Source organism: Oncorhynchus kisutch, unplaced genomic scaffold (genome assembly GCF_002021735.2).
Source record: "Oncorhynchus kisutch isolate 150728-3 unplaced genomic scaffold, Okis_V2 Okis03b-Okis08b_hom, whole genome shotgun sequence".
NCBI lineage: Eukaryota > Metazoa > Chordata > Actinopteri > Salmoniformes > Salmonidae > Oncorhynchus > Oncorhynchus kisutch.
This window is the reverse complement of record NW_022261980.1, coordinates 14958336-14986236: the sequence shown is the minus strand read 5'-3', so window position 1 is coordinate 14986236 and position 27901 is coordinate 14958336. Positions and strand designations below refer to the sequence as shown.

Below are 27901 nucleotides of genomic sequence, written 5' to 3'. Positions count from 1 at the left end.
ACATAAATCATTAATCACCTAGATAACCCACCCTAGTCACTGTCACGCCCCAACCAACATAGAGAATAAACAGCTGCCTCTGAATGCGGGAACCATACCAGGCCAACATAAATCATGAATCATCTAGATAACCCACCTTAGTCACTGTCACGCCCCAACCAACATAGAGAATAAACAGGACGTGACACATAATCTAATAGGAAAACAGATTTTATACATGCAACACTGATGTAAAATACAGTAAGAACACAAATGGGTTCATTCTGCTGTCTTGTATTTCCCGCCATATACAACCACTACACTGTAAACAGATTTATAAAAAGCTAGCTAACATACAGAAGTATCATTAAAAAAAAGACTTCATGTCTATGACCTTTGACTGAGAAAAGACTATAACTTCATAGAAAACTGGATTTAAATGGTGCTTGGTTGTTGTCTTCAGGAAGTGGAATGGAGGAACGGTGGTGTTTTGATTGGTTGTTGTCTTCAGGAAGTGGAATGGAGGAATGGTGGTGTTTTGGTTGGTTGTTGACTTCAGGAAGTGGAATGGAGGAATGGTGGTGTTTTGGTTGGTTGTTGACTTCAGGAAGTGGAATGGAGGAATGGTGACGTTTTGGTTGGTTGTTGACTTCAGGAAGTGGAATGGAGGAATGGTGGCGTTTTGATTGGTTGTTGTCTTCAGGAAGTGTTACTCCTCTTCCTGGTCTGTAGTCTTGTCTTCCTGGTCTCTTCCTCGTTGTCGCTGTCACAGCTCCTCTGAAAACACAACCAGTATTGTCCATTTCTAGGAGGTACAACTCTGTTTCTCTGTAATGACTCTGGTAATAGATAATCAATAGAATAGCTGTTAGGTAGGCCGTCATCTCTGTACTCCAGAGTGGACCGCAGTTAAACACAATGACATGGTTCAGTATGTTGCTTAGTTACTGTGGATTATAGATTTGATTGGGTAGATCCGTGTGAATGACTTTCGTGTATCTTGCTGAGATGACAACGCAACAGTATTTGTGTTTTACGTAACCGAGGGCAACAGCACGACAACACATCACTTCTTGACCCATCACTAACAAGTTTACACACACGTCCCATGTACTGGCTGAGTGATCAGTGGCATCAGCAGCATTACATGGGTTAATTAGACATAGATTGTGCAATATTAATTCATGACTGTGCAATACAATGGCCATGTGCTCTTATAATCTCCACCCGGCACAGCCAGAAGAGGACTGGCCACCCCTCATAGCCTGGTTCCTCTCTAGGTTTCTAATCTCCACCCTGCACAGACAGAATAGGACTGGCCACCCCTCAGAGCCTGGTTCCTCTCTAGGTTTCTAATCTCCACCCTGCACAGCCAGAAGAGGACTGGCCACCCCTCAGAGCCTGGTTCCTCTGGTCTACCCAGTAGAGCCAGAAGAAGACTGGCCACCCCTCAGAGCCTGGTTCCTCTCTAGGTTTCTTCCTAGGTTCTGGCCTTTCTAGGGAGTTTTTCCTAGCCACCGTGCTTCTACACCTGCATTGCTTGCTGTTTGGGGTTTTAGGCTGGGTTTCTGTACAGCACTTTGAGACATCAGCTGATGTAAAAAGGGCTTTATGAATACATTTTATTGATTAATGATTAATTAGACATAGACTGTGTAATATTAATGGGTAAATTAGACAGACTGTGTGTGTGTGTGTGTGTGTGTGTGTGTGTGTGTGTGTGTGTGTGTGTGTGTGTGTGTGTGTGTGTGTGTGTGTGTGTGTGTGTGTGTGTGTGGTCATCACCTGGTCCTGTTGCTGTTGTTGTTGTTGTTCCTGCCCTTTTCTCATCATCCTGGTCAGGTGGTTACACAGAGACACAATCCTGATAGACATCTAGACAACACAGAGACACAATCCTGATAGACATCTAGTCCACACAGACACTGTCCTGATAAAGATGTTCTGACACACTACAGCATATGTATTGGCCTATTGACATCACAACTACACATGGACACACACACACACACACACACACACACACACACACACACACACACACACACACACACACACACACACACACACACACACACACACACACACACACACACACACACACACACACCACACACACACTCACGCACAACACACACTCACACACACACACACACACACACACACACACACACACACACACACACACACACACACACACACACACACACACACACACACACACACAAGCATGCACACATGCACACACACACACACAAGCATGCACACATACATACGCACAACACACACACACACACTTATCAATGACCTAATGGCATGTTGGTGATATTGTATGATGTTTTGCACTGCAGGACGTACCTTCCATCTGCGTCGTGCGTACTGTCTCCTGAAGTTCTCCAGATTAATGACAGACAGTCTGCGCACCAGGGCCTGGCATGGGTTTAACGGCTAAACCACAGCAGAAAACAGCAGGACATAGATAGGATGAAAAACCTTTGGGCTGTCATGACATAGATAGGATGAAAAGCCTTTGGGCTGTCATGACATAGATAGGATGTAAAGCTTTTGGCTGTCATGACATAGGATGAAAAGCCTTTGGGCTGTCATGACATAGATAGGATGTAAAGCTTTTGGGCTGTCATGACATAGGATGAAAAGCCTTTGGGCTGTCATGCCATAGATAGGGAGAAAAGCCTTTGGGCTGTCATGACATAGATAGGATGTAAAGCTTTTGGGCTGTCATGACATAGGATGAAAAGCCTTTGGGCTGTCATGACATAGATAGGATGTAAAGCTTTTGGGCTGTCATGACATAGGATGAAAAGCCTTTGGGCTGTCATGCCATAGATAGGGAGAAAAGCCTTTGGGCTGTCATGACATAGATAGGATGTAAAGCTTTTGGGCTGTCATGACATAGGATGAAAAGCCTTTGGGCTGTCATGACATAGATAGGATGTAAAGCTTTTGGGCTGTCATGACATAGGATGAAAAGCCTTTGGGCTGTCATGCCATAGATAGGATGAAAAGCCTTTGGGCTGTCATGATATAGATAGGATGTAAAGCCTTTGGGCTGTCATGACATAGATAGGGAGAAAAGCCTTTGGGCTGTCATGACATAGGATGAAAAGCCTTTGGGCTGTCATGACATAGATAGGGAGAAAAGCCTTTGGGCTGTCATGACATAGATAGGATGAAAAACCTTTGGGCTGTCATGACATAGATAGGATGTAAAGCTTTTGGGCTGTCATGACATAGGATGAAAAGCCTTTGGGCTGTCATGACATAGATAGGGAGAAAAGCCTTTGGGCTGTCATGACATAGATAGGATGAAAAGCCTTTGGGCTGTCATGACATAGATAAGATGAAAAGCCTTTGGGCTGTCATGACATAGATAGGATGAAAAGCTTTTGGGCTGTCATGACATAGATAGGATGAAAAACCTTTGGGCTGTCATGACATAGATAGGATGAAAAGCCTTTGGGCTGTCATGACAAAGACAACAAACATAGGAGCTAAAACAGTCTTATAAGAGATCAGGACCAGACTAGGACTAAAAGAACCAGACTAGGACTAAAAGAACCAGACTAGGACTAAAAGGGACCAGACTAGGACTAAAAGGACCAGACTAGGACTAAATGGACCAGACTAGGACTAAATGGACCAGACTAGGACTAAAAGGACCAGACTAGGACTAAAAGGACCAGACTAGGACTAAAAGGGATCCAGACTAGGACTAAAAGGACCCAGACTAGGACTAAAAGGACCAGACTAGGACTAAAAGGACCAGACTAGGAATAAAAGGACCAGACTAGGAATAAAAGGACCCAGACTAGGACTAAAATGACCAGACTAAAAGGACCCAGACTAGGACTAAAAGGGACCAGACTAGGACTAAAAGGGACCAGACTAGGACTAAAAGGGACCAGACTAGGACTAAAAAGACCAGACTAAAACTAAAAGGACCAGACTAGGACTAAAAGGAACATACTAGGAATAAAAGGACCAGACTAGGACTAAAATGACCCAGACTAGGACTAAAAGGGATCCAGACTAAAAGGACCAGACTAGGACTAAAAGGACCAGACTAGGACTAAAAGGACCCAGACTAGGACTAAAAGGACCAGACTAGGACTAAAAGGACCAGACTAGGACTAAAAGGGACCAGACTAGGACTAAAAGGACCAGACTAGGACTAAAAGGACCAGACTAGGACTAAAAGGGACCAGACTAGGACTAAAAGGACCAGACTAGGACTAAAAGGGACCAGACTAGGACTAAAAGGGACCAGACTAGGACTAAAAGGGACCAGACTAGGACTAAAAGGACCAGACTAGGACTAAAAGGACCAGACTAGGACTAAAAGGGACCAGACTAGGACTAAAAGGGACCAGACTAGGACTAAAAGGACCAGACTAGGACTAAAAGGACCAGACTAAAACTAAAAGGACCAGACTAGGACTAAAAGGAACATACTAGGAATAAAAGGACCAGACTAGGAATAAAAGGACCAGACTAGGACTAAAAGGACCCAGACTAGGACTAAAAGGACCAGACTAGGAATAAAAGGACCAGACTAGGACTAAAATGACCCAGACTAGGACTAAAAGGGATCCAGACTAAAAGGACCAGACTAGGACTAAAAGGACCAGACTAGGACTAAAAGGACCCAGACTAGGACTAAAAGGACCAGACTAGGACTAAAAGGACCAGACTAGGACTAAAAGGGACCAGACTAGGACTAAAAGGACCAGACTAGGACTAAAAGGACCAGACTAGGACTAAAAGGGACCAGACTAGGACTAAAAGGACCAGTGTATTGTAGTGTTTGGCTGATACAGTACACACACACACACACACACACACACCATTTCAATCGATAAGATCTTTATCAGGTTCAGTGGGTTTAGATCAGGTAGGTACAAGCATCTAAAATACACATACAACAATAACACTCTCAACTAGCTTCAATCTAATCTAAGAAGGTCTAATGTCAATAATGATATCTACTCATTATCAATCCTCTATCCACATGATCAACAGTTGGCTTTGAACTATGAAAAACAAACAAGCTACTTAAAAGTTACAGACTTTAAAAATAAAACCTCAAAACCTGTCAAGCCTCTTACATCATTCTTTGTAAAAACACTTTTTTTTTTTTTTAGCTAATCACAACAATACTACTAACGTATCACAAGGAGAACAAACTAAAGATATCATATTCCACAGAGATGACTTCGTGTCCTCTACTTCCTGTTTCTGATACTGACTCTGGGCTACTGAAACTGCTGTTATCTCTACTCTCCAGACTCAGTCAGGTCCAGGTTGGTACTCTACTCTACTGTCCAGACTCAGTTGGGTCCAGGTTGGTACTCTACTCTACTGTCCAGACTCAGTCAGGTCCAGGTTGGTACTCTACTCTACTGTCCAGACTCAGTCAGGTCCAGGTTGATACTCTACTGTCCAGACTCAGTTGGGTCCAGGTTGGTACTCTACTCTACTGTCCAGACTCAGTCAGGTCCAGGTTGATACTCTACTCTACTGTCCAGACTCAGTCAGGTCCAGGTTGGTACTCTACTCTACTGTCCAGACTCAGTCAGGTCCAGGTTGGTACTCTACTCTACTGTCCAGACTCAGTCAGGTCCAGGTTGATACTCAACTCTACTGTCCAGACTCAGTCAGGTCCAGGTTGGTACTCTACTCTACTGTCCAGACTCAGTCAGGTCCAGGTTGGTACTCTATTGCAACTCCTGTTATCTCGACTGTCCAGACTCAGTCAGGTCCAGGTTGGTACTCTATTGCAACTCCTGTTATCTCTACTGTCCAGACTCAGTCAGGTCCAGGTTGATACTCTACTGTCCAGACTCAGTCAGGTCCAGGTTGGTACTCTACTCTACTGTCCAGACTCAGTCAGGTCCAGGTTGGTACTCTACTCTACTGTCCAGACTCAGTCAGGTCCAGGTTGATACTCTACTGTCCAGACTCAGTCAGGTTCAGGTTGATACTCTACTCTACTGTCCAGACTCAGTTGGGTCCAGGTTGGTACTCTACTCTACTGTCCAGACTCAGTCAGGTCCAGGTTGGTACTCTACTCTACTGTCCAGACTCAGTCAGGTCCAGGTTGATACTCTACTCTACTGTCCAGACTCAGTCAGGTCCAGGTTGATACTCTACTGTCCAGACTCAGTCAGGTTCAGGTTGATACTCTACTCTACTGTCCAGACTCAGTTGGGTCCAGGTTGGTACTCTACTCTACTGTCCAGACTCAGTCAGGTCCAGGTTGGTACTCTACTCTACTGTCCAGACTCAGTCAGGTCCAGGTTGGTACTCTACTCTACTGTCCAGACTCAGTCAGGTCCAGGTAGGTACTCAACTCTACTGTCCAGACTCAGTCAGGTCCAGGTTGGTACTCTACTCTACTGTCCAGACTCAGTCAGGTCCAGGTTGGTACTCTACTCTACCCTCCAGACTCAGTCAGGTCCAGGTTGATACTCTACTGTCCAGACTCAGTCAGGTTCAGGTTGATACTCTACTCTACTGTCCAGACTCAGTCAGGTCCAGATTGATACTCTACTCTACTGTCCAGACTCAGTCAGGTCCAGGTTGATACTCTACTGTCCAGACTCAGTTGGGTCCAGGTTGGTACTCTACTCTACCCTCCAGACTCAGTCAGGTCCAGGTTGATACTCTACTGTCCAGACTCACTCAGGTTCAGGTTGATACTCTACTCTACTGTCCAGACTCAGTCAGGTCCAGGTTGATACTCTACTCTACTGTCCAGACTCAGTCAGGTCCAGGTTGATACTCTACTGTCCAGACTCAGTTGGGTCCAGGTTGGTACTCTACTCTACTGTCCAGACTCAGTCAGGTCCAGGTTGATACTCTACTCTACTGTCCAGACTCAGTCAGGTCCAGGTTGATACTCTACTCTACTGTCCAGACTCAGTCAGGTCCAGGTTGATACTCTACTGTCCAGACTCAGTCAGGTCCAGGTTGGTACTCTACTCTACCCTCCAGACTCAGTCAGGTCCAGGTTGATACTCTACTCTACCCTCCAGACTCAGTCAGGTCCAGGTTGATACTCTACTCTACCCTCCAGACTCAGTCAGGTCCAGGTTGATACTCTACTCTACCCTCCAGACTCAGTCAGGTCCAGGTTGATACTCTACTCTACCCTCCAGACTCAGTCAGGTCCAGGTTGATACTCTATTGTACTATACTATTACTATACCATGCTATACTATACCATGCAATACTATGCCATGCTATACTATACTATGCTATACCATTCTATGCTATACTATGCTGTACTATGCTATACTACACTATACCATGTTATACTATACTATAATGTACTATAACATACTCTACTATACTATACTCTACTACTATACTGTACTATAACATACTGTACTATACTATCCTATCCAGACTGAGTCAGGTCCAGGTTGATACTCTATTGTACTATACTGCACTCTACTGTCCAGACACAGTCAGGTCCATGTGGATACTCTACTGTACTACTATACTATACTATACTACTATACTATACTATACTCTACTGTCCAGACACAGTCAGGTCCATGTGGATACTCTACTGTACTACTATACTATACTCTACTACTATACTATACTATACTCTACTACTATACTATACTGTACTATACCATACTGTACTATACCACACTGTACTATACTGTACTATAATATACTGTCCAGACTCAGGTTGATACTCTACTATACTACTATACTATACGATACTCTACTACTATAAGATACTCTACTATGCTATACTACTATACTATACTATATTATACCAACGCAGTCAGGTCCAGGTTGATACTCTACTGTACTATACTATCTCTTCAGTCCAGACTCAGTGAGGTTCAGGCTGATCCCAGACAGCAGATCTCCTCCACAGCTTCTGTTCAGCATTTCCTTCAGTGCTTCATTCACATCATTATTAAACACAGTGGAGAAGTTACAGCTGAGGTAGCCCCCTCCTCCTCCGACCCCGTCTGCGACCCCGCCCGTGACCCCTAACGACCCCACCACGTCCTGCACCCACTTCAGCTCGTCGCTCAGCTCCTGTCTCAGGGCGTCAAAGTGTTTCTTCCTCTCCTGGTAGCGGGCGCTAACGTCACTGACGCTGACGTCCACCACCTTCATCTCATCCTGCAGGCTCCTCTTCATCGCCTCCACTTTACGGAACTCGTAGCGGATCTGAGACAGCTGGTGACGGACCCCCTCGCTCTCCTCCTTGTACCAGGACTCCTTGTGGTTGTAGACGGAGACCAAGGTGTCGATGTCTTCCTGCAGGGAGTCGTGGGCCGAGGCTAGCCCAGTGAAGGAGCCCTCCATCTGGCTGATGTCCTCCACTACCTGGACGAAGCGTTCGAAGTTGACGTAGGTGTTGTTGGGGGGCATGGAGGAGTGGGACTTCATGGTGTACTCCTTGAGACGTTTGGTCTTTAGCTGACGGCGCTCGCGCTTCTTAGGGGTCTTGGTCTGGTCCGGGGTCTTGGTCTGGTCCGGGGTCTTGGTGATGGGAGTCTCCTCCTTGTACTCATTAGACTTCAGACACGAGAGATGAGGACGATAGACGGAGGGTTACTGAGCTGGAAGTCACTAACTGGCACTGCATGCCATGCATTGATGATGTTCTGTACAGCAATTGAATATAAAGCCAGAGGTGACATGCCTCCATCACCAAACCACAGACAACACTCCAGGTGACATGGTTAGTTATATATTACCCAACAGGCAACACTCCAGGTGACATGGTTAGTTATATATTACCCAACAGGCAACACTCCAGGTGACATGGTTAGTTATATATTACCCAACAGGCAACACTCCAGGTGACATGGTTAGTTATATATTACCCAACAGGCAACACTCCAGGTGACATGGTTAGTTATATATTACCCAACAGACAACACTCCAGGTGACATGGTTAGTTATCTATTACCCAACAGGCAACACTCCAGGTAACATGGTTAGTTATATATTACCCAACAGACAACACTCCAGGTCACATGGTTAGTTATATATTACCCAACAGGCAACCATCCAGGTCACATGGTTAGTTATATATTACCCAACAGACAACACTCCAGGTGACATGGTTAGTTATATATTACCCAACAGGCAACACGCCAGGTGACATGGTTAGTTATATATTACCCAACAGGCAACACTCCAGGTGACATGGTTAGTTATATATTACCCAACAGGCAACACTCCAGGTCACATGGTTAGTTATATATTACCCAACAGGCAACACTCCAGGTCACATGGTTAGTTATATATTACCCAACAGGCAACACTCCAGGTGACATGGTTAGTTATATATTACCCAACAGGCAACACTCCAGGTGACATGGTTAGTTATATATTACCCAACAGACAACACTCCAGGTGACATGGTTAGTTATCTATTACCCAACAGGCAACACTCCAGGTAACATGGTTAGTTATATATTACCCAACAGACAACACTCCAGGTCACATGGTTAGTTATATATTACCCAACAGGCAACCATCCAGGTCACATGGTTAGTTATATATTACCCAACAGGCAACACGCCAGGTGACATGGTTAGTTATATATTACCCAACAGGCAACACTCCAGGTGACATGGTTAGTTATATATTACCCAACAGGCAACACTCCAGGTCACATGGTTAGTTATATATTACCCAACAGGCAACACTCCAGGTCACATGGTTAGTTATATATTACCCAACAGGCAACACGCCAGGTGACATGGTTAGTTATATATTACCCAACAGGCAACACTCCAGGTGACATGGTTAGTTATATATTACCCAACAGGCAACACTCCAGGTCACATGGTTAGTTATATATTACCCAACAGGCAACACTCCAGGTCACATGGTTAGTTATATATTACCAAACAGGCAACCCTCCAGGTGACATGGTTAGTTATATATTACCCAACAGACAACACTCCAGGTGACATGGTTAGTTATATATTACCCAACAGGCAACACTCCAGGTGACATGGTTAGTTATATATTACCAAACCACCGACAACACTCCAGGTCACATGGTTAGTTATCTATTACCCAACAGGCAACACTCCAGGTGACATGGTTAGTTATATATTACCCAACAGGCAACACTCCAGGTGACATGGTTAGTTATATATTACCCAACAGGCAACACTCCAGGTGACATGGTTAGTTATATATTACCCAACAGGCAACACTCCAGGTGACATGGTTAGTTATATATTACCAAACCACCGACAACACTCCAGGTCACATGGTTAGTTATCTATTACCCAACAGGCAACACTCCAGGTGGCATGGTTAGTAATTCATCTTCTTTCGATTCTTTCCATCACCAAACGTCAAGCTCTTTTGTCAACTGGTTACACATTTAAGTTAAGAGTCACAAACATGGCAGGACAAACATTATCAGGAAAAACTCATCTGATGGAATCACACATCTGATTCAAACTAACAGGCTAGAGCTCCCTCTATCTGACTAGCCAGGCCATTATATATTCTACATGGTCTGAGTGGGAGGTGCTGTCCAGGTCATTATATATTCTATATTGTCTGAGTGGGAGGTGCTGTCCAGGTCATTATATATTCTATATTGTCTGAGTGGGAGGTGCTGTCCAGGTCATTATATATTCTACATTGTCTGAGTGGGAGGTGGTGTCCAGGTCATTATATATTCTATATTGTCTGAGTGGGAGGTGCTGTCCAGGTCATTATATATTCTATATTGTCTGAGTGGGAGGTGCTGTCCAGGTCATTATATATTCTACATTGTCTGATGGGAGGTGCTGTCCAGGTCATTATATATTCTACATTGTCTGAGTGGGAGGTGCTGTCCAGGCCATTATATATTCTACATGGTCTGAGTGGGAGGTGCTGTCCAGGTCATTATATATTCTACATTGTCTGAGTGGGAGGTGCTGTCCAGGCCATTATATATTCTATATTGTCTGAGTGGGAGGTGCTGTCCAGGTCATTATATATTCTACATTGTCTGAGTGGGAGGTGCTGTCCAGGTCATTATATATTCTATATTGTCTGAGTGGGAGGTGCAGTCCATAGCAGCTTAACATACATTACATGGTCAGAAACCAAGTATGTAAAAACCGTACAAACAAGAAACCAATCCGTGTCTGCCTGAACATGTCACAGTATAATTAGGAGGCGCGGTTATGCAAATGATAAAAATCCAGGAAGTTATGTCACAAAAGAAAACGACAATGCATGTCTTAACATCAAGCTGTCAATCATGATAGTATGCTGTTTTCATATGACAATGATATACCTTGATCCAGGGATGGTCGAGGGCATCTTGAATAGTTAATCTCTTCCTGGAAGACAAACATGTTTACATTGCATTTGGTAGAGTATTCACACCTCATGACCTTCTCCACATTTTGTTATGTTTACAGCCTTATTTAAAAAAAATTTTTTTTTAAAGAAATCCCTCATGAATCTACACACAATACCCCATTTTTGTAAAGTTATAAAAAATAAAATGCTGAAATAACTCATTTACATAAGTATTCAGACCCTTTACTCAGTACTTTGTTGAAGCTCCTTTGGCAGTGATTACAGCCTCTAGGCTTCTTGGGTATGACGCTACAAGTTTGGCACGCCTGCGTTTGGAGAGTTTCTCCCATTCTTCTCTGCAGATCCTTTCAAGCTCTGTCAGGTTAGTTGGGGAGCGTCGTTGCACAGCTATTTTCAGGTCTTTCCAGAGATGTTTGATTGGGTTCAAGTCCGGGCTCTGGCTGGGCCACTCAAGGACATTCAAAGATCCTTCGCTCCAGTCTGAGGTCCTGAGCGCTCTGGAGCAGGTTTTCATCAAGGATCTCTCTGTACTTTGCTCCATTAATCTTTTCCTCGATCCTGACTAGTCTCACAGTCCCTGCCGCTGAAAAACATCCCCACAGCATGAGGCAGCCACCACCATGCTTCACCGTAGGGATGGTGCCAGGTTTCTGCCATTTAGCGTTCAGAGTTCAATCTTGGTTTCATCAGACCAGAGAATCTTACATCCATAAATCTAGCCTCTCTCCAGTAGCTGTCATATTAGCCAGCTGACCCTGACCCCCGACCTCTAATCCCCCCTTACATCTTGTCTCTCTCCAGCAGCTGTCATATTAGCCAGCTGACCCCTAACCCCCGACCTCTAATCCCTCCTTACATCTTGTCTCTCTCCAGTAGCTGTCATATTAGCCAGCTGACCCTGACCCCTAACCCCCGACCTCTAATCCCTCCTTACATCTTGTCTCTCTCCAGTAGCTGTCATATTAGCCAGCTGACCCTGACCCCTAACCCCTGACCTCTAATCCCTCCTTACATCTTGTCTCTCTCCAGCAGCTGTCATATTAGCCAGCTGACCCCTGACCCCTGACCTCTAACCCCTCCTTACATCTTGTCTCTCTTCAGTAGCTGTCATATTAGCCAGCTGACCCCTAACCCATGACCTCTAATCCCTCCTTACATCTTGTCTCTCTCCAGCAGCTGTCATATTAGCCAGCTGACCCTGACCCCTGATCTCTAATCCCTCCTTACATCTAGCCTCTCTCCAGCAGCTGTCATATTAGCCAGCTGACCCCTAACCCCTGACCTCTAACCCCTCCTTACATCTTGTCTCTCTCCAGTAGCTGCCGTATGAAGCTTTTGGCCAGTTCACTGGTTCTACAGAAGAACTCCTCGTCGAACTCGTAGTTCATGGCGGAGATGTTGGCCAGCGTGTCCTGTTTAGTCTCTCCCAGGAAGGGAGACGCTCCACTCAGCCTGGAACACAACGACAACAAGGCCAGAACAGGAGGAGTGTTAGGAACATTGCATGTGTTCACCTACACCATCCCTGTTTACATGTCACGACTTCTACCGAAGTCGATGCCTCTCCTTGTTCGGGGCGCTGTTCGGCGGTTGACGTCGCCGGGCCTTCTAGCCATCGCCGATCCATTTTTTTCATTTTCCATTTGTTTTGTCTTGTTTTCCCCACACACCTGGTTTTCATTTCCCTCATTATGTGTTGTGTATTTAACCCTCTGTTCCACCCATGTTTATTGTAAGTGCATGTGCACATGTGTTTGACTGGTGCGCGTCGGGTTATTGTGCCCATATTTTGTATTTTCTTATGCCTAAGAAGGGTTCATGTGTAGTGTGGTTCATGTCGTGATGAACCTAAACTCACAGGATGTAGGTGATGACTCCTCTAAGAAGGGTTCATGTGTAGTGTGGTTCATGTCGTGATGAACCTAAACTCACAGGATGTAGGTGATGACTCCTATACTCCACATATCTGCCTCCAGTCCCAGCGGTTCGTAGTTCACTATCTCTGGGGCTGAAACAGACAGGTTGACCAATCAGCATCACTATCTCTGGGGCTGAAACAGACAGGTTGACCAATCAGCAGAACACTGCACTAAATGCATCACTATCTCTGGGGCTGAAACAGACAGGTTGACCAATCAGCAGAACACTGCACTAAATGCATCACTATCTCTGGGGCTGAAACAGACAGGTTGACCAATCTGCAGAACACTGCACTAAATGCATCACTATCTCTGGGGCTGAAACAGACAGGTTGACCAATCAGCAGAACACTGCACTAAATGCATCACTATCTCTGGGGCTGAAACAGACATTATCTTGAATGTGTCAATAACAGACTGAAGGTCACTAGAAGACTGAATGTGTCCATAACAGACAGAAGGTCACTAGAAGACTGAATGTGTCAATAACAGACAGAAGGTCACTAGAAGACTGAATGTGTCAATAACAGACAGAAGGTCACTAGAAGACTGAATGTGTCCATAACAGACAGAAGGTCACTAGAAGACTGAATGTGTCCATAACAGAAGTCACTAGAAGACTGAATGTGTCCATAACAGACAGAAGGTCACTAGAAGACTGAATGTGTCCATAACAGAAGGTCACTAGAACACTGAATGTGTCAATAACAGACAGAAGGTCACTAGAACACTGAATGTGTCAATAACAGACAGAAGGTCACTAGAAGACTGAATGTGTCCATAACAGAACATCCCCGTCATTCGCGTTAAGAAAAGACAGAGAAAAAGGGGGCGGAGGTCGGGGTGCTTTGGGAGAATTCATAGGCGAGTGAGTAAACCACCACTACCATCTGTTCTACTGGCAAACGTGCAGTTACTGGAGAATAAACTGGATGATCTACGATTAAGATTATCCCACCAACGGAACATTAGGAACTGTAATATCTTATGTGTCACCGAGTCGTGGCTGAACGACGACACGGCTATACAGCTGGCTGGGTTTTGGCCAGACAGAGCAAGACGAGAGGCGGGGGGGGTCAATTTTTTTGGGGGGGGGTCTATTTGGGGGGGGGGGGGTCTATTTGGGAAGGGGTCTATTTGGGGGGGGGGTCTATTTGGGAAGGGGTCTATTTGGGGGGGGGGGGGGGGGGGTCTATTTTTTTTGGGGGGGGGGGTCTATTTTGGGGGGAGTCTATTTGGGGGGGGTCTATTTGGGGGGAGTCTATTTGGGAAGGGGTCTATTTGGGGGGAGTCTATTTTTTTGGGGGGGGTCTATTTGGGGGGGTCTATTTGGGAAGGGGTCTATTTGGGGGGAGGTCTATTTTTGGGGGGGGGGGGGGGGTCTATTTGGGGGGGGTCTATTTTGGGGGGAGTCTATTTGGTGGGGGTCTATTTGGGGGGGGGTCTATTTGTCAATAACAGCTGGTGTGCGATGTCTAACATTAAAGAAGTCTCAAGGTTATGCTCGCCTGAGGTAGAGTACCTCATGATAAGCTGTAGACCACACTATCTAGCAAGAGAGTTCTCATCTATATTATTCGTAGCTGTCTATTTAACACCACAAACCGATGCTGGCACTAAGACCGCACTCAACGAGCTGTATGAGACCATAAACATACAAGAAAATGCTCATCCAAAAGCGACGCTCCTAGTGGCCGGGCACTTTAATGCAGGGAAACTTAAATCAGTTTTACCTCATTTCTATCAGCATGTTAAATGCAACCTGAGGGAAAAAACTCTAGACCTCCTTTACTCCACACACAGAAACCTGTACAAAGCTCTCCCTCGCCCTCCATTTGGTAAATCTGACCATAATTCAATCCTCCTGATTCCTGCTTACAAGCAAAAACTAAAGCAGGAAGTACAAGTGACTCACTCAATACGGAAGTGGTCAGATGAAGTGGATGCTACGCTACTGGACTGTTTTGCAGCACAGACTGGAATATGTCCCAGGATTCATCCCTTGGCATTATACCACCTCAGTAACCGGCTTCATCAATAAGTGCATCGTCGTCCCCACAGTGACCGTACGTACGTACATATCCCAACCAGATACCATGGATTACAGGCAACATCCGCACCGAGCTAAAGGCTAGAGTTGCCGCTTTCAAGGAGTGGGACACAAATCCAAAAAAATCCTGCTAAACGGGCAAGCATCAATACAGGACTAAGATTGAATCCTATTACACCGGCTCTGACGCTCGTCGGATGTGGCAGGGCTTGCAAACTATTACAAAGAGAAACCCAGCCGCATGCTGCCAAGTGACGCGAGCCTACCAGACAAGCTAAATGCCTTTTATGCTCGCTTCGAGGCAAGCAACACTGAAGCATGAGAGCACAAGCTGTTTCCGGATGACTGTGTGATCAAGCTCTCCATAGCCGAAGTGGGAAGGAGAGTGATGGAGTACTGCATCAGATGACCTGGCCTCCACAATCACCCGACCTCAACCCAATTGAGATGGTTTGGGATGAGTTTGACCGCAGAGTGAAAGAAAAAGAGCCAAAAAGTGCTCAGCATATGTGGGAACTCCTACAAAACTGTTGGAAAAGCATTCCAGGTCAAGCTGGTTGAGAGAATGCCAAGAATGTACAAAGCTGTAATCAAGGCAAAGGGTGGCTACTTTGAAGAATCTAAAAATATTTAAAAAATATATATATATATTTTTTAAACACTTTTTTTGGTTACTAAATGATTTAATATGTGTTAATTCATAGTTTTGATGTCTTCACTATTATTCTACAATGTAGAAAATAGTACAAATAAAGAAAAACCCTTGAATGAGTCGGTGTCCAAACATTTGACTGGTCCTGGTACATGTTTCAAGCAGACCACCATAGTCCCTGTGAAGGTAACCTGCCTAAACGATTACCACCTCGTATCACGTCGGTATATAGCCTCGGTATTGTTATTTTATTGTGTTTTTCACTTTAGTTTATTTAGTAAATATCTTCTTAACTCTATTTCTTGAACTGCATTGTTGGTTAAGGGCTTGTAAGTAAACATTTCACTGTAAGGTCTACACCTGTTGTATTCAGCATTTCACTGTGAGGTCTACTACACCTGTTGTATTCAGCATTTCACTGTGAGGTCTACTACACCTGTTGTATTCAGCATTTCACTGTGAGGTCTACTACACCTGTTGTATTCAGCATTTCACTGTAAGGTCTACTACACCTGTTGTATTCAGCATTTCACTGTGAGGTCTGCTACACCTGTTGTATTCAGCATTTCACTGTGAGGTCTACTACACCTGTTGTATTCAGCATTTCACTGTGAGGTCTACTACACCTGTTGTATTCAGCATTTCACTGTGAGGTCTACTACACCTGTTGTATTCAGCATTTCACTGTACGGTCTACTACACCTGTTGTATTCAGCATTTCACTGTGAGGTCTGCTACACCTGTTGTATTCAGCATTTCACTGTGAGGTCTACTACACCTGTTGTATTCAGCATTTCACTGTGAGGTCTACTACACCTGTTGTATTCAGCATTTCACTGTGAGGTCTACTACACCTGTTGTATTCATCATTTCACTGTGAGGTCCTACTACACCTGTTGTATTCAGCATTTCACTGTGAGGTCTACTACACCTGTTGTATTCAGCATTTCACTGTGAGGTCTACTACACCTGTTGTATTCAGCATTTCACTGTGAGGTCTACTACACCTGTTGTATTCAGCATTTCACTGTGAGGTCTACTACACCTGTTGTATTCAGCATTTCACTGTAAGGTCCTACTACACCTGTTGTATTCAGCATTTCACTGTGAGGTCCTACTACACCTGTTGTATTCAGCATTTCACTGTAAGGTCTACTACACCTGTTGTATTCAGCATTTCACTGTAAGATCTACTACACCTGTTGTATTCAGCATTTCACTGTAAGGTCCTACTACACCTGTTGTATTCAGCATTTCACTGTGAGGTCCTACTACACCTGTTGTATTCAGCATTTCACTGTCAGGTCTACTACACCTGGTGTATTCAGCATTTCACTGTAAGGTCTACTACACCTGTTGTATTCAGCATTTCACTGTAAGGTCTACTACACCTGTTGTATTCAGCATTTCACTGTAAGGTCTACTACACCTGTTGTATTCAGCATTTCACTGTAAGGTCTACTACACCTGTTGTATTCAGCACATGTGACTAACATTTGATTTTACACTGATAATGTAGTTATTCATATTCATGTGTTGTAGTCTACTTATGGCATGTTTATGTGAGTCAGTCTCAAGAATGAAATCTGTTGTTCTGCCCCTGAACAGGCAGTTAAACCACTGTTCCGAGGCCGTCATTGAAAATAAGAATTTGTTCTTAACTTAAAACTTTTTTTTTAAACTTACCCACAAATTCAGGAGTCCCAAAAATGTTTTTAAACTCTGCCCCCGCCTCGATTTTGTGAGCGAGTCCGAAATCGATTAGTTTGATCCTTGGCAATGGCACGTTCTTGTCCAACAGCATGATGTTTTCAGGCTGAAAAACAGAAAGAGAGTGAAGGGATTTGCTGAGAGAGCATTTCTGATCATTAGTGTGCATGAGTTTACTGGGTCTGTTCCAGTCCTGTCTCCTTAGGTTAAAAAATATCAGATAATAAACCCTGTCAAACCCAACGTCAGATAAACCCTATCAACCAAACGTCAGATAAACCCCCGTCAACCCAACGTCAGATAAACCCTGTCAAACCCAACGTCAGATAAACCCAACGTCAGATAAACCCTGTCAACCCAACGTCAGATAAACCCAACGTCAGATAAACCCCGTCAAACCCAACGTCAGATAAACCCTGTCAACCCAACGTCAGATAAACCCTGTCAACCCAACGTCAGATAAACCCTGTCAAACCCAATGTCAGATAAACCCTGTCAAACACACGTCAGATAAACTCTGTCAAACCAACGTCAGATAAACCCTGTCAACCCAACGTCAGATAAACCCTGTCAAACCCAACGTCAGATAAACCCTGTCAAACCCAACGTCAGATAAACCCTGTCAAACCCAACGTCAGATAATCCCTGTTAACCCAACGTCAGATAAACCCAACGTCAGATAAACCCTGTCAAACCCAACGTCAGATAAACCCTGTCAACCCAACGTCAGATAAACCCTGTCAACCCAACGTCAGATAAATCCTGTCAACCCCAACGTCAGATAAACCCTGTCAACCCCAACGTCAGATAAACCCAACGTCAGATAAACCCTGTCAACCCAACGTCAGATAAATCCTGTCAACCCCAACGTCAGATAAACCCTGTCAAACCCAACGTCAGATAAACCCTGTCAAGCCCAACGTCAGATAAACCCAACGTCAGATAAACCCCCGTCAACTCAATGTCAGATAAACCCTGTCAAACCCAACGTCAGACAAACCCAATGTCAGATAAACCCCCGTCAACACAACGTCAGATAAACCCTGTCAAACCCAACGTCAGATAAACCCTGTCAATCCAACGTCAGATAAACCCTGTCAAACCCAACGTCAGATAAACCCTGTCAACCCAACGTCAGATAAACCCTGTCAAACCCAACGTCAGATAAACCCAACGTCAGATAAACCCAACGTCAGATAAACCCAACGTCAGATAAACCCAACGTCAGCTAAACCCTGTCAACCCAACGTCAGATAAACCCTGTCAAACCCAACGTCAGATAAACCCTGTCAACCCAACGTCAGATAAACCCTGTCAACCCAACGTCAGATAAACCCTGTCAACCCAACGTCAGATAAACCCTGTCAACCCAACGTCAGATAAACCCTGTCAACCCAACGTCAGATAAACCCTGTCAACCCAACGTCAGATAAACCCTGTCAAACCCAACGTCAGATAAACCTGTCAACCCAACGTCAGATAAACCCTGTCAACCCAACGTCAGATAAACCCTGTCAAGCCCAACGTCAGATAAACCCAACGTCAGATAAACCCCCGTCAACTCAATGTCAGATAAACCCTGTCAAACCCAACGTCAGACAAACCCAACGTCAGATAAACCCCCGTCAACACAACGTCAGATAAACCCTGTCAACCCAACGTCAGATGAACCCTGTCAATCCAACGTCAGATAAACCCTGTCAAACCCAACGTCAGATAAACCCTGTCAACCCAACGTCAGATAAACCCTGTCAAACCCAACGTCAGATAAACCCAACGTCAGATAAACCCAACGTCAGATAAACCCAACGTCAGATAAACCCAACGTCAGCTAAACCCTGTCAACCCAACGTCAGATAAACCCTGTCAAACCCAACGTCAGATAAACCCTGTCAAACCCAACGTCAGATAAACCCTGTCAACCCAACGTCAGATAAACCCTGTCAACCCAACGTCAGATAAACCCTGTCAACCCAACGTCAGATAAACCCTGTCAACCCAACGTCAGATAAACCCTGTCAACCCAACGTCAGATAAACCCTGTCAACCCAACGTCAGATAAACCCTGTCAACCCAACGTCAGATAAACCCTGTCAACCCAACGTCAGATAAACCCTGTCAACCCAACGTCAGATAAACCCTGTCAAACCCAACGTCAGATAAACCCTGTCAACCCAACGTCAGATAAACCCTGTCAACCCAACGTCAGATAAACCCTGTCAACCCAACGTCAGATAAACCCTGTCAACCCAACATCAGATAAACCCTGTCAACCCAACGTCAGATAGACCCAACGTCAGATAAACCCTGTCAAACCCAACGTCAGATAAACCCTGTCAACCCAACGTCAGATAAACCCTGTCAACCCAACGTCAGATAAACCCTGTCAACCCAACATCAGACAAACCCTGTCAAACCCAACGTCAGATAAACCCAACGTCAGATAAACCCTGTCAAACCCAACGTCAGATAAACCCTGTCCAACCCAACGTCAGATAAACCCTGTCAAACCCAACGTCAGATAAACCCTGTCAAACCCAACGTGGATGAAAGAAGTGCACTGTCAGAGGGCTTAAGCACGTGTTGAAAGAGTAGTCCAGCCTTATTAAATGGATGTCCTGTCCTATTCTGCAGGGCTACTCCTCTCCTCCTGTTTCCTGCTTCTGGGTGACACCTTTGAAACAAACCCAAAAGGTCCAACGTTGCACTCCGACCTTCTATCACCGTGACCGTACTGTGTTCCTGACTTTGGCATTGCCAGCCGGCTGTGGTGTAAAGGAGACTTCCTATGGACCCCTGGACTTCATATTTACCTCAGTCTGTACAGCCTGCATCCCAGATGTCACCCGTCTCCTCCTCCCTCTCCCCCTGGACTTCATATTTACCTCAGTCTGTACAGTCTGCATCCCAAATGTCACCCATCTGCTCTCCCTCCTCCTCCCTCTCCCGTCTCTTTCGTCTCCTCCTCCCTCTCCCCTGTCTCTTTCGTCTCCCCTTCCCTCTGCCGTCTCTTTCGTCTCCTCCTCCCTCTCCCCTGTCTCTTTCGTCTCCCCTTCCCTCTCCCGTCTCTTTCGTCTCCTCTTCCCTCTCCCCTGTCTCTTTCGTCTCCTCCCCCCTCTCCCATCTCTTTCGTCTCCTCCTCCCTCTCCTCTGTCTCTTTCGTCTCCCCTTCCCTCTCCCGTCTCTTTCGTCTCCCCTTCCCTCTCCTGTCTCTTTCGTCTCCCCTTCCCTCTCCTGTCTCTTTCGTCTCCTCCTCCCTCTCCCCTGTCTCTTTCATCTCCTCCTCCCTCTCCAGTGTCCCCTGTCTCCTCCTCCCTCTCTCTTGTCTCTTTCGTCTCCTCCTCCCTCTCCCCTGTCTCTTTCATCTCCTCCTCCCTCTCCCTCTCTTTCGTCTCCTCCTCCTCTCCCATCTCTTTCATCTCCTCCTCCCTCTCCCGTCTCTTTCGTCTCCTCCTCCCTCTCCTGTCTCTTTCGTCTCCTCCTCCCTCTCCCCTCTCTCTCGTCTCTCCTCCCCTCCCTCTCCCTCTCCCGTCTCTTTCGTCTCCTCCTCCCTCTCCTGTCTCTTTCGTCTCCTCCTCCCTCTCCCCTCTCTCTTGTCTCTCCCTCCCTCCCATCCCTCTCCCTCTCCCGTCTCTTTCGTCTCCTCCTCCCTCTCCCTCTCTTTCGTCTCCTCCTCCCTCTTCCATCTCTTTCGTCTCCTCCTCCCTCTCCCATCTCCCCCTCCCTCTCCCCTGTCTCTTTCGTCTCCTCCTCCCTCTCCCATCTCTTTCGTCTCCTCCTCCCTCTCCTCTGTCTCTTTCGTCTCCCCTTCCCTCTCCTGTCTCTTTCGTCTCCTCCTCCCTCTCCTGTCTCTTTCGTCTCCTCCTCCCTCTCCCCTGTCTCTTTCGTCTCCTCCTCCCTCTCCCATCTCCCCTGTCTCCTCCTCCCTCTCCCCTGTCTCTTTCGTCTCCTCCTCCCTCTCCCATCTCTTTCGTCTCCTCCTCCCTCTCCTGTCTCTTTCATCTCCTCCTCCCTCTCCATCTCTTTCGTCTCCCCCTCCCTCTCCTGTCTCTTTCGTCTCCTCCTCCCTCTCCCCTCTCTCTCGTCTCTCCCTCTCCCGTCTCTTTCGTCTCCTCCTCCCTCTCCTGTCTCTTTCGTCTCCTCCTCCCTCTCCCCTCTCTCTCGTCTCTCCCTCCCATCCCTCTCCCTCTCCCGTCTCTTTCGTCTCTTCCTCCCTCCCGCTCTCTTTCGTCTCCTCCTCCCTCTTCCATCTCTTTCGTCTCCTCCTCCCTCTCCCATCTCCCCTGTCTCCTCCTCCCTCTCCCCTGTCTCTTTCGTCTCCTCCTCCCTCTCCCATCTCTTTCGTCTCCTCCTCCCTCTCCTTTGTCTCTTTCGTCTCCCCTTCCCTCTCCTGTCTCTTTCGTCTTCTCCTCCCTCTCCTGTCTCTTTCGTCTCCTCCTCCCTCTCCCCTGTCTCTTTCGTCTCCTCCTCCCTCTCCCATCTCCCCTGTCTCCTCCTCCCTCTCCCCTGTCTCTTTCATCTCCTCCTCCCTCTCCCCTGTCTCTTTCGTCTCCTCCTCCCTCTCCCATCTCTTTCGTCTCCTCCTCCCTCTCCTGTCTCTTTCATCTCCTCCTCCCTCTCCCATCTCTTTCGTCTCCCCCTCCCTCTCCTGTCTCTTTCGTCTCCTCCTCCCTCTCCCCTCTCTCTCGTCTCTCCCTCCCCTCCCTCTCCCTCTCCTCTGTCTCTTTCATCTCCTCCTCCCTCTCTCGTCTCTTTCGTCTCCTCCTCCCTCTCCCCTCTCTCTCGTCTCTCCCTCCCATCCCTCTCCCTCTCCCGTCTCTTTCGTCTCCTCCTCCCTCTCCCCTCTCTTTCGTCTCCTCCTCCCTCTTCCATCTCTTTCGTCTCCTCCTCCCTCTCCCATCTCCCCTGTCTCCTCCTCCCTCTCCCCTGTCTCTTTCGTCTCCTCCTCCCTCTCCCATCTCTTTCGTCTCCTCCTCCCTCTCCTCTGTCTCTTTCGTCTCCCCTTCCCTCTCCTGTCTCTTTCGTCTCCTCCTCCCTCTCCTGTCTCTTTCGTCTCCTCCTCCCTCTCCCCTGTCTCTTTCGTCTCCTCCTCCCTCTCCCATCTCCCCTGTCTCCTCCTCCCTCTCCCCTGTCTCTTTCATCTCCTCCTCCAGCTCCCCTGTCTCTTTCGTCTCCTCCTCCCTCTCCCATCTCTTTCGTCTCCTCCTCCCTCTCCTGTCTCTTTCATCTCCTCCTCCCTCTCCCATCTCTTTCGTCTCCCCCTCCCTCTCCTGTCTCTTTCGTCTCCTCCTCCCTCTCTCGTCTCTTTCGTCTCCTCCTCCCTCTCCTCTGTCTCTTTCATCTCCTCCTCCCTCTCTCGTCTCTTTCGTCTCCTCCTCCCTCTCCTCTGTCTCTTTCATCTCCTCCTCCCTCTCCCCTCTCCCTCTCCCATCTCTTTCGTCTCCTCCTCCCTCTCCTGTCTCTTTCGTCTCTTCCTCCCTCTCCTCTGTCTCTTTCGTCTAGTCCTCTCTCTCCCCTGTCTCTTCCATCTCCTCCTCCCTCTCCCCTCTCCCTCCTCCTCCCTCTCCCCTCTCCCTCCCCTCCCTCTCCCATCTCTTTCGTCTCCTCCTCCCTCTCCTGTCTCTTTCGTCTCCTCCTCCCTCTCCTCTGTCTCTTCCGTCTCCTCCTCCCTCCCCCCTCTCCCTCCTCCTCCCTCTCCCCTCTCCCTCCTCCTCCCTCTCCCCTCTCCCTCCTCCTCCCTCTCCCATCTCCCCCTCCCCCAGTCTTCCTGTGGTGAGACCACAGCAAGCCTCTCTGTCAACGCCGGGAAGGACTACACCCTTATTGAACCCTTTTCCCATACCTGACACAGCACTTTCTCTCTCCCTCTCCTTCTCTGTCCATATCTCTATCTGAGGTAAAGTGCTGCGAGCTGCACCCCCCATGTGTTTCTCTTATTAATGGGATTTAAAGCTCTCAGCAGTACAGATTTCAGCCGTCCAGCCCTCATTTAAACTCATGACAAGACCATAATGCATTATACAGTACCTGCAGTCTAAAGTGTTACCAATTTGACTATACTTCTCGAAACAGTTGTATATTTCAGTTTCACTTTGTACAGCAGTCTATAGATCTGTCTATATATCTACCATCTTTGTACAGCAGTCTACAGATCTTTCTATATATCTACCATCTTTGTACAGCAGTCTATACATATTTCTATATAAACTCAGCAAAAAAAGAAACGTCCCTTTTCAGGACCCTGTCTTTCAAAGATAATTCGCAAAAATCCAAATAACTTCTCATATCTTCATTGTAATGGGTTTAAACACTGTTTTCCATGCTTCTTCAATGAACCATAAACAATGAATGAACATGCACCTGTGGAACGGTCGTTAAAACACTAACAGCTTACAGACGGTAGGCAATTAAGGTCACAGTTATGAAAACTTAGGACACTAAAGAGGCCTTTCTATTGACTCTGAAAAACACCAAAAGAAAGATGCCCGGGATCCCTGCTCATCTGCGTGAACGTGCCTTAGGCATGCTGCAAGGAGGCATGAGAACTGCAGATGTGGCCAGGGAAATAAATGGCAATGTCCGTACTGTGAGACGTCTGTCATGGTCTAGGGCAGTGTGTCACAGCATCATCGGATTGAGCGTGTTGTCATTGCAGGCAATCTCAATGCTGTGCGTTACAGGGAAGACATCCTCATGTGGTACACTTCCTACAGGCTCATGCTGGAGGGTCATGTCAGCCATACCTCTCATTCTGTGTGTGATTTCCTGCAAGACAGGCATGTCAGTGTTCTGCCATGGCAAACGAAGAGCACGGATCTCAATCCCATTGAGCACATCTGGGATCTGTTGGATCGGAGGGTGAGGGCTAGGGCCATTCCCCCCAGAAATGTCCAGGAACTTGCAGGTGCCTTGGTGGAAGAGTTGGGTAACATCTCACAGCAAGAACTGGCAAATCTGGTGCAGTCCACGAGGAGGAGATGCACTGCAGTACTTAATGCAGCTGGTGGCCACACCAGATACTAACTGTTACTTTTGATTTTGACCGCCCTTTGTTCAGGGACACATTATTCTATTTCTGTTAGTCACATGTCTGTGGAACTTGTTCAGTTTATGTCTCTGAGTTGTTGAATCTTGTTATGTTCATACAAATATTTACACATGTTAAGTTTGCTGAAAATAAACACCGTTGACAGTGAGAGGACGTTTACTTTTTTGCTGAGTTTATCTATCATCTTTCTATATATCTACCATCTTTGTACAGCAGTCTATAGATCTTTCTATATATCTACCATCTTTGTACAGCAGTCTATAGATCTTTCTATATATCTACCATCTTTGTACAGCAGTATAAACATCTTTCTATATATCGATCATCTTTGTACAGCAGTATAAACATCTTTCTATATATCTATCATCTTTGTACAGCGGTCTATAGATCTTTCTATATATCTATCATCTTTGTACAGCAGTATAAACATCTTTCTATATATCTATCATCTTTGTACAGCGGTCTATAGATCTTTCTATATATCGATCATCTTTGTACAGCAGTCTATAGATCTTTCTATATATCTACCATCTTTGTACAGCGGTCTACAGATCTTTCTATATATCTATCATCTTTGTACAGCGGTCTATAGATCTTTCTATATATCTACCATCTTTGTACAGCAGTCTATAGATCTTTCTATATATCGATCATCTTTGTACAGCAGTATAAACATCTTTCTATATATCTATCATCTTTGTACAGCGGTCTATAGATCTTTCTATATATCTATCATCTTTGTACAGCGGTCTATAGATCTTTCTATATATCTATCATCTTTGTACAGCAGTCTATAGATCTTTCTATATATCTACCATCTTTGTACAGCAGTCTATAGATCTTTCTATATATCGATCATCTTTGTACAGCAGTATAAACATCTTTCTATATATCTATCATCTTTGTACAGCAGTCTATAGATCTTTCTATATATCTACCATCTTTGTACAGCGGTCTATAGATCTTTCTATATATCTATCATCTTTGTACAGCAGTCTATAGATCTTTCTATATATCTACCATCTTTGTACAGCAGTCTATAGATCTTTCTATATATCTATCATCTTTGTACAGCAGTATAAACATCTTTCTATATATCTATCATCTTTGTACAGCAGTCTATAGATCTTTCTATATATCTATCATCTTTGTACAGCAGTCTACAGATCTTTCTATATATCTACCATCTTTGTACAGCAGTATAAACATCTTTCTATATATCGATCATCTTTGTACAGCAGTCTATAGATCTTTCTATATATCTACCATCTTTGTACAGCGGTCTATAGATCTTTCTATATATCTACCATCTTTGTACAGCGGTCTATAGATCTTTCTATATATCTACCATCTTTGTACAGCAGTATAAACATCTTTCTATATATCTATCATCTTTGTACAGCAGTCTACAGATCTTTCTATATATCGATCATCTTTGTACAGCAGTCTACAGATCTTTCTATATATCTACCATCTTTGTACAGCAGTCTATAGATCTTTCTATATATCTACCATCTTTGTACAGCAGTATAAACATCTTTCTATATATCTATCATCTTTGTACAGCAGTATAAACATCTTTCTATATATCTACCATCTTTGTACAGCAGTCTATAGATCTTTCTATATATCTACCATCTTTGTACAGCAGTCTATAGATCTTTCTATATATCTACCATCTTTGTACAGCAGTATAAACATCTTTCTATATATCTACCATCTTTGTACAGCAGTCTATAGATCTTTCTAAATATCTACCATCTTTGTACAGCAGTCTATAGATCTTTCTAAATATCTACCATCTTTGTACAGCAGTCTATATATCTTTCTATATATCTACCATCTTTGTACAGCAGTCTATAGATCTTTCTATATATCTACCATCTTTGTACACCAGTCTAAACATCTTTCGAAACATCGATCATCTTTGTACAGCAGTCTATAGATCTTTCAATATGTCTCTGATCTGTGCAGGCCGTGGCAATAGAGCTCTCTATTCTGCAACTTCCTGTTATTATAGCCGTGTTCTACACAACTTCCTCCTATTATAGTCCTGTAGTTATCGTTCAATAGAGAGGAGGACCTGTTAGGATGGCACCATGGTAGTTATCGTTCATTAGAGAGGAGGACCAGTTAGGATGGCACCATGGTAGTTATCATTCAATAGAGAGGAGGACCAGTTAGGATGGCACCATGGTAGTTATCGTTCATTAGAGAGGAGGACCAGTTAGGATGGCACCATGGTAGTTATCATTCAATAGAGAGGAGGACCAGTTAGGATGGCACCATGGTAGTTATCATTCATTAGAGAGGAGGACCAGTTAGGATGGCACCATGGTAGTTATCGTTCATTAGAGAGGAGGACCAGTTAGGATGGCACCATGGTAGTTATCATTCATTAGAGAGGAGGACCAGTTAGGATGGCACCATGGTAGTTATCATTCAATAGAGAGGAGGACCAGTTAGGATGGCACCATGGTAGTTATCGTTCATTAGAGAGGAGGACCAGTGTGTTGTTAGGATGGCACCATGGTAGTTATCGTTCAATAGAGAGGAGGACCAGTGTGTTGTGAGGATGGCACCATGGTAGTTATCGTTCATTAGAGAGGTGGACCCAGTGTGCTGTGAGGATGGCACCATGGTAGTTATCGTTCATTAGAGAGGTGGACCCAGTGTGTTGTGAGGATGGCACCATGGTAGTTATCGTTCAATAGAGAGGAGGACCTGTGTGTTGTGAGGATGGCACCATGGTAGTTATTGTTCATTAGAGAGGAGGACCAGTGAGGATGGCACCATGGTAGTTATCGTTCAATAGAGAGGAGGACCAGTTAGGATGGCACCATGGTAGTTATCGTTCATTAGAGAGGAGGACCAGTGTGTTGTTAGGATGGCACCATGGTAGTTATCGTTCATTAGAGAGGAGGACCAGTGTGTTGTTAGGATGGCACCATGGTAGTTATCGTTCATTAGAGAGGAGGACCAGTGTGTTGTGAGGATGGCACCATGGTAGTTATCATTCATTAGAGAGGAGGACCAGTGTGTTGTTAGGATGGCACCATGGTAGTTATCGTTCAATAGAGAGGAGGACCAGTGAGGATGGCACCATGGTAGTTATCGTTCATTAGAGAGGAGGACCAGTGTGTTGTGAGGATGGCACCATGGTAGTTATCGTTCATTAGAGAGGAGGACCTGTTAGG

At 45.5% G+C, this 27901-nt stretch overlaps 1 protein-coding gene and 1 long non-coding RNA gene across 4 annotated transcripts in view; one reads left to right on the top strand and one right to left on the bottom strand.

Moving 5' to 3' along the window:
• Positions 1-194: 194 nt before the first annotated feature.
• The window catches only part of LOC109884667 (death-associated protein kinase 2-like), a 40700-nt gene continuing 12993 nt past the window's right edge, over positions 195-27901 (bottom strand). The window contains exons 5-11 of one of the 3 annotated variants that reach the window (XM_031812522.1): positions 17633-17762; positions 13258-13333; positions 12625-12777; positions 11297-11342; positions 2338-2427; positions 1765-1854; positions 195-756 (exon numbers count right to left, since the gene is read on the bottom strand). In XM_031812522.1, the coding sequence (XP_031668382.1) occupies positions 679-756; positions 1765-1854; positions 2338-2427; positions 11297-11342; positions 12625-12777; positions 13258-13333; positions 17633-17762 (663 nt within the window). In that variant the 3' untranslated portion in view covers positions 195-678. Of the gene's footprint in view, positions 757-1764; positions 1855-2337; positions 2428-7109; positions 8551-11296; positions 11343-12624; positions 12778-13257; positions 13334-17632; positions 17763-27901 lie in introns of those variants that run through there. The other 2 variants (XM_031812520.1, XM_031812521.1) reach the window with 2 other exon arrangements.
• On the top strand, positions 4792-6604 carry LOC116359605 (uncharacterized). The gene is made up of 3 exons (XR_004206711.1): positions 4792-6096; positions 6215-6531; positions 6573-6604. It is a non-coding gene; the product is annotated as an uncharacterized LOC116359605 (long non-coding RNA).